We start from the raw sequence: 6,478 nt of genomic DNA, 5'->3' as shown, positions 1-6,478 counted from the left end.
GTCACAGCAGACCAAGAAGAAACAAAAAATGTGGTCGTATACTCAATGGGCCCTCCTGTCCAGCTTTGGGCGAATTATTACTTCCGGTCATCGGATGTCAGGACATCTAATCCGGTGACGCTACATCACCCAAATACACTGGATCCCGATGTATTTTGGTGACGTGGCGACACCGGACACAATAATTTTCCCCTGCTTTGCCAACTAACTTCGACCCCCTCACCTTCTTTGCATACAATTTTCCTTTAAGGATAACAAATTATTCCACAAATTAGTTTTGGTTAAGGCCAACCCATTTTTCTTGAACCTACATCAAATTACGGTTTAGTGATTTTATTCTCCCTCGGACTCCCCGAGTGGAGAAATTTTATTCTCCCCAATAAAAATACGTCACCTCTGATTTATCGAGCTTAGTACCAAACGATACCGTGGCTCCATACCGCTTGTTACCTAAGTATAAATCGGACAGTACTCCCGTCTGATGTCGGCACATAATAATGTATCCTTATGAGCTATTATTCCATGCGGACACCAGACGGTTCTCCCATCCGATTAAGCGCTGGGTATCCAGCAATACCGAAAGATACTGAGCAATAGGATGACATACACATTTTTATTGATCCCCGGACATCCTCCAAACTCCGCACAAAATAATAAATGAAGTGGAGCATAATCCGGCGTTTAGAAGTCTGCGGGAAATTAGCCGCGGGATCCGGAGCAGGAGAAATTAGCCGGAGCAGAGTCAAACGACACTTTGAAACTTGATTCTGGTTTGCACCCTAAAATATTTTCTCTTGTAAGGGCATATCCGTCACAGGAACCCCTCTTGAAGTCAAAGTTGTTCCCCAGCTTTCTTCTTTTAACTACCCCACCAGCTTCACTAAAACGGAAAACCATTGTTCTTTCCTTGTGTACACTCCCTCCCTCCTCTCCATTGTCTTCCTCTTCATGCCTTACCCCTCGAAACCAAACCAAAGGCTAAGTCTTTGAAGAAGCTATGAGAACACAAAGTGAAGCCCTTCTCCTTATCCCTTCCATTCTTCTGTTCCTCCTCCCGAGTTCCATCCTCTCTTCAATACCTCCATTCTCCTGTGACACGTCGAATCCTTCTACCAAAGACTACTTATTTTGTAAGGCGACATTGCCAATAGAGCAAAGGGTCGATGATCTCATCTCCCGCCTTTCTCTTGTGGAAAAGATCTCTCAGCTTGGCGATAGAGCTCCTCCCATTCCCCGCCTTGGTTTACCGGGCTACAAGTGGTGGTCGGAAGCGCTTCACGGCGTCTCTGATGCAGGGAGAGGCATCCACTACAATGGCTCCATTTCGGCTGGGACGAGCTTCCCTCAAGTCATTCTCACTGCAGCTTCATTCAACCCCTTGCTTTGGTACCGAATTGGTGAGGTAAACTACTTGGTAATTCTGTATTATACTCTGTGATGCTTGATATTGTCTTTGTAATGGAAGCATTTCTGCTTCTGCTGCTGCTTCTACTACATTTAAAGAGATATTATGGCTTAATACTTCAGAGGAAGGTTTCAATCACTAGAGCTTTTAACATCTTCTTATATCATTCTTGAGCTATATTAGTATAATCCTTCTGACTTAGGTGGATACATCTGTTATGAAATTGATGTTTTGCATGTTTCTATGAATTTGGAATGTTCTTTATAGGCTATTGGAACCGAGGCTCGAGCACTGTACAATGCTGGGCAGGCTGAAGGGCTCACATTTTGGGCACCGAACATAAATATTTTCAGAGATCCGAGATGGGGCAGAGGCCAAGAAACTCCAGGAGAGGATCCATTAATGGCGAGCAGATATGCAATCTCCTATGTCAGAGGAGTGCAGGGTGATTCCTACCAAGGAGATGGTGGAGCAGGGCTCAAGGCTTCAGCTTGCTGCAAGCACTTCACTGCTTATGACATCGATCGTTGGAATGGAGTTCTTCGATACTCATTCAATGCAAAGGTAATTCCCATATTGATGTTTCTTGAGTTTTGTCTTTTCGATCCGGGAAAAGAGCTGGAACATGTTCTTTTTGGCTGCAGGTTTCTGTTCAGGATCTGGAAGATACCTATCAGCCTCCTTTCAAGAGCTGTGTCGAGCAAGGTCGTGCCACTGGAATCATGTGCTCATATAATCAAGTTAATGGCGTTCCAACCTGTGCCGATTCCAATCTCTTAACAAAAACGGCAAGAGGATTGTGGGGTTTTTATGGGTAAGATACTAAAGGCAATAGTGCTAGTTGCCTCCTTTGTGTCTACCTTTTTAACATCATGTCATTTATAGTTTAGATGTATGCTTATAAAAAAGAATTTCTTCAAATAGGACCATACATATTAGACTAGTAGTTGTAAGTTTAACTACTATTTTTTCCCTTTTTTTTAACAACTATTCAGTGGAGAGGAATGTCACACCCATTTAGGCCATCATGGGGCAAAGTGTCGAAGATACACTATCCTCAATAGGAAAATTAAATTAGAATTCCAGTTGGATGGTTGAAGTGGAGGAATACATCGGGCTTGTTGTGTGATAGAAAAGACCCCCTCAATCTTAAGGGAAAATTCTATAAGATGGTGGTGAGACCTGCAATGCTTTATGGTGACGAATGTTGGCCGTTAAAAGAGAAGCATAATACTGAGTTAAGTGTTGCAGAGATGAGGATGCTCTGGTGGATGAGTGGCTTTACCCTTAGAGATAAGATATGAAATGAGCATATACATGAAAAGGTTGGAGTAGCATCAATGGAAGATAAGATTAGAGAGAGTCTCCTTAGATGTTTTGGTCACATAAAACAGCGGTTTTCTGATGACTCGGTTAGGAAAGTAGATGTATTTGATTTGACTTATGTTAAGAAAGGTAGAGGTAGACCTAATAAGACTTGGTTAGAAAATATTAGAAAAGATCTCTCTTTATTAGATTTAAATGAGAATTTGACTTTTAACAGAACATCTTTGATTTCAATTTCTCCATTTCCTTTTACCCATTTCACATGATGGGCCAGTCTCAGACAGCACTAAGAAAAACTTGTTACTATTTGGAAGCTGAGGAAATGATGGGTTATGATGCATCTACAAGGCAAGTTTAATAATGACTCAATAACATATTTAACTGCAACCATTGATTTATGCGTGGCCTCTTTCTAAACCACTCCTTGTAGTTGTGCATTACAGTGATTACAATATTCACTTCAATAGAAGTCAGAGGTTCAGTTGCATTTTAATGGAACATCTTTTTCCACCAATTTTCCTTTCGTCAGTTAAAGATGTAACAATCATATACCAAGCACTACTTTGTCTTTTGGTTTATCACAGTTACATCACTTCGGATTGCGATGCGGTCTCAGTCATTTACACGAATCAGAAATATACCAGGACTCCAGAAGATGCAGTAGCTATCACGCTCAAAGCTGGTATACAATGCAACCATTAAGATAACATAAGATCTAGTTAGCAAAATCTTGAAGTTAAGTTACAAGATTATTTCTTTTTCATCATATTTCACATGTAAACTTTCAGGAATGGATGTGAATTGTGGAGAATATGTGCAGAAATACGCCTACTCCGCTATTAAACAAGGTAAATTATCAGAAAATGACATCAACAGAGCGCTTCGCAACCTTTTTGCCGTAAGAATGAGACTTGGGCTCTTCAATGGAAGCCCCAAGCACGGACTCTATGGCGACATAGCTTCAGAACAGGTCTGCTCAAGTGCTCATCAGTACCTGGCTCTTGAAGCAGCCCGAGATGGCATTGTTCTTCTGAAAAACTTAGAACAATTCCTTCCTCTCTCCAAATCAAAGGTTTCTTCACTTGGTGTGATAGGTCCAAATGCAAACCGTGCTTCAATGCTGCTAGGAAACTATTACGGACCGCCCTGCAAATCGAACACTCCTCTTCAAGTGCTGCAGAACTATGTGAAGAACACAAGATTTGTAGCTGGCTGTGATACTGTTATATGTAACACTAGCCATATTGATGAAGCAGTAAAGCTGGCTAGCTCGGTGGACTATGTGATATTGTTCATGGGATTGGATCAGACTGTGGAAAGAGAGGATTTTGATAGGGAGGATTTGGCGCTTCCTGGGATGCAGCAAAGTCTTATTACAAGTGTGGCAAGAGTTGCAAAGAGGCCAGTGATCTTGGTTTTGCTTTGCGGCGGTCCTGTCGATGTTTCGTTTGTAAAAGACGATGAGAAAATTGGGAGTGTTCTGTGGGGTGGATATCCTGGAGAAGCTGGTGGATTGGCAATTGCTGAGGTCATCTTCGGCGAACATAATCCAGGTGAAGTATTTTTCTTTACGTTTACTGGTTTTGGATTTGCAATGCAATACTTTATTAAAACATGAACGAGAACTTCTTTTCTGGTCTAGGTAATGTAATATGCTTGATTACTGCTTCATGCAATACGAAATGTAGTTAAAAAACTATGTAACATCCTGCAAAACTAAACTTACCTTAAATATAGCGGAACGTTTTGCAGAGGACATTTCAAATGTTCATAAACTGAACTTTTGTGTAATTTCTCTTGATATTACTACATTTGAATTTTTTTATGTTAAGAAATAAGATTAAAATATCCCTCAAAGATTTTGTTCAATCAAACTTTTTTCTTTTTGATGATAAATGCAGTAAGACATTCTGAGCTGTTTGATTAAAATATGATAAACTTGATGTTTTTTTTTGCCTAAAAATTATTACTGATGAATCCTGGTTATGTCATAGGAGATTGTATCATGCAAGCATGAAAAACCTTAGGAAAATCATCCAAAAAGGCTTAGTGAGAGGAATTCCCAAACTAAAGTTCACTAAGGATCACCTATGTGATGCCTGTCAATTAGGGAAACAAATCAAATCCTTCTTCCACTCAATCAAAGACATTAACACTAGCAAACTCTTAAAAGTCCTACATGGGTCTCTTTGGACATGTCAGCACTGCAAGCTTAGGAGGGAAAGTCTTAAGTACTATAGAAGAAAATGATTGATTTTTTTCTTTCAAGAAAGCATTTCCCTGCAAATGGAGTGAGTAATCCTGGCAAACAAATTTCAAAAGCGTTTCATATGATGTAGTGAAGTTAAAGAGGTTTTTGACTCATCCCATCATACTGAGTTTTGTCAGTCATCTTCTTTAGTTCTTCAAGCATTTCTCAATGAACATTAGTTCACTTTGCTTTGAACTCTCCAAATAAAGCTGAAAAGAAAGCACTTATTCTATTATCCGCTCTGAACTAAAGCAAAATATCCAAACAAACAGCTTGAGCATACTTTCATGACTTAAACTACAGGAGGAAGGCTACCGCTCACTTGGTATCCACAAGATTTCATCAGAGTTCCCATGACTGACATGAGGATGAGAGCAGACCCAGCTTCAGGGTACCCAGGAAGAACCTACCGCTTCTACTGATTGTGCTTATTACAAACTATTCTAGAAATTAATTTGGTATCAATGAATTTTTTTAAGAAATAAAAATCTAATTATCGTTTTAAATATGCCTATTTATGGTTTTCACCTCATACAAAAATGCATTAAAAATACATGGCATGTACTTAAGTAGGGGGTCAATATACACAACCCAAAAATCCGACCTGAATTATCGTTTTAAATATGCCTATTTATGGTTTTCACCTCATACAAAAATGCATTAAAAATACATGGCATGTACTTAAGTAGGGGGTCAATATACACAACCCAAAAATCCGACCTGAATTGTCGTTTTAAATATGCCTATTTATGGTTTTCACCTCATACAAAAATGCATTAAAAATACATGGCATGTACTTAAGTAGGGGGTCAATATTTAACACAACCCAAAAATCCGACCTAAATTTGGGGCACGACCCAAAAATCCAACCCTTCGGTTTAGGGATTCTGACCTGTTTATAAGACCGGGTCGGATTCGGGTTGACCTGGAAATTTGAAATCAATCTGTTTTGACCCATTTTTAATTAATTTAGGAGGATTTTAAAAGATTGTTATGAAATAAATAAATGGTATTTCCAAAAAATAAATAAATTATGTTGCCCAAATTGAATTAAGCTTGATTTATTTTAAATTAATTGAAATAAATTTTACTTTAATTTGATATAGGTTTAAATAAATCAAATTAAATAAAAAAAATTTAGTAAAATATAATCGAAGCGGGTCGAGTTTGGGTCCAAAAAATCGACCTGTTTGCAAAAAAAAAAGGCAGGTTGGGGTCTGGTCGAACAGTGTCGGGTCAGTTTCGGATTGGTTTCGAATTGACCTGTGATCTGATTATGACAACCCGTCTTAAGGCAGGAACACAAGGCATTTGCTCAAATCAACAATACATTTTATAAAAAAACTGCAATATATTTTTAAAGAAAACTACGAGATAACATTTTATATTACAAGACCACTCAAAAAATTTAAGACGGAATTAGATCATCATGCAGATTTTATAAAATGTCGTGATTAGTTCAAATATTTCGCTCTCATGAAGCATTTTTACGAGGA

At 38.7% G+C, this 6,478-nt stretch overlaps 1 protein-coding gene across 1 annotated transcript; it reads left to right on the top strand.

Moving 5' to 3' along the window:
* The first annotated feature begins 667 nt into the window (after positions 1 to 667).
* On the top strand, positions 668 to 5,404 carry LOC110110392 (probable beta-D-xylosidase 7). Its single transcript, XM_020841844.2, has 6 exons — positions 668 to 1,402; positions 1,673 to 1,969; positions 2,050 to 2,219; positions 3,316 to 3,413; positions 3,520 to 4,284; positions 5,286 to 5,404. The coding sequence occupies exons 1-6, from the start codon at positions 998 to 1,000 to the stop codon at positions 5,402 to 5,404; spliced, it is 1,854 nt and encodes a 617-aa protein (XP_020697503.1). The 5' UTR covers positions 668 to 997.
* Positions 5,405 to 6,478: the final 1,074 nt, after the last annotated feature.

The sequence above is a fragment of the Dendrobium catenatum genome, unplaced genomic scaffold, assembly GCF_001605985.2.
Source record: "Dendrobium catenatum unplaced genomic scaffold, ASM160598v2 fragScaff_scaffold_853, whole genome shotgun sequence".
NCBI classification, from domain to species: domain Eukaryota; kingdom Viridiplantae; phylum Streptophyta; class Magnoliopsida; order Asparagales; family Orchidaceae; genus Dendrobium; species Dendrobium catenatum.
The sequence above is the reverse complement of the archived record's forward strand: the minus strand, read 5'-3'. Positions and strand labels throughout refer to the sequence as shown.

What these genes read in the sequence shown, in the direction of transcription:
- LOC110110392 (XM_020841844.2), top strand. Translation starts at nt 998, where the DNA reads ATGAGAACACAAAGTGAAGCCCTTCTCCTTATCCCTTCCATTCTTCTG. An exon ending in TTTGGTACCGAATTGGTGAG is followed by an intron (nt 1,403 to 1,672) that starts GTAAACTACTTG and finishes TGTTCTTTATAG; the next exon opens with GCTATTGGAACCGAGGCTCG. An exon ending in CTTCGGCGAACATAATCCAG is followed by an intron (nt 4,285 to 5,285) that starts GTGAAGTATTTT and finishes CTTAAACTACAG; the next exon opens with GAGGAAGGCTACCGCTCACT.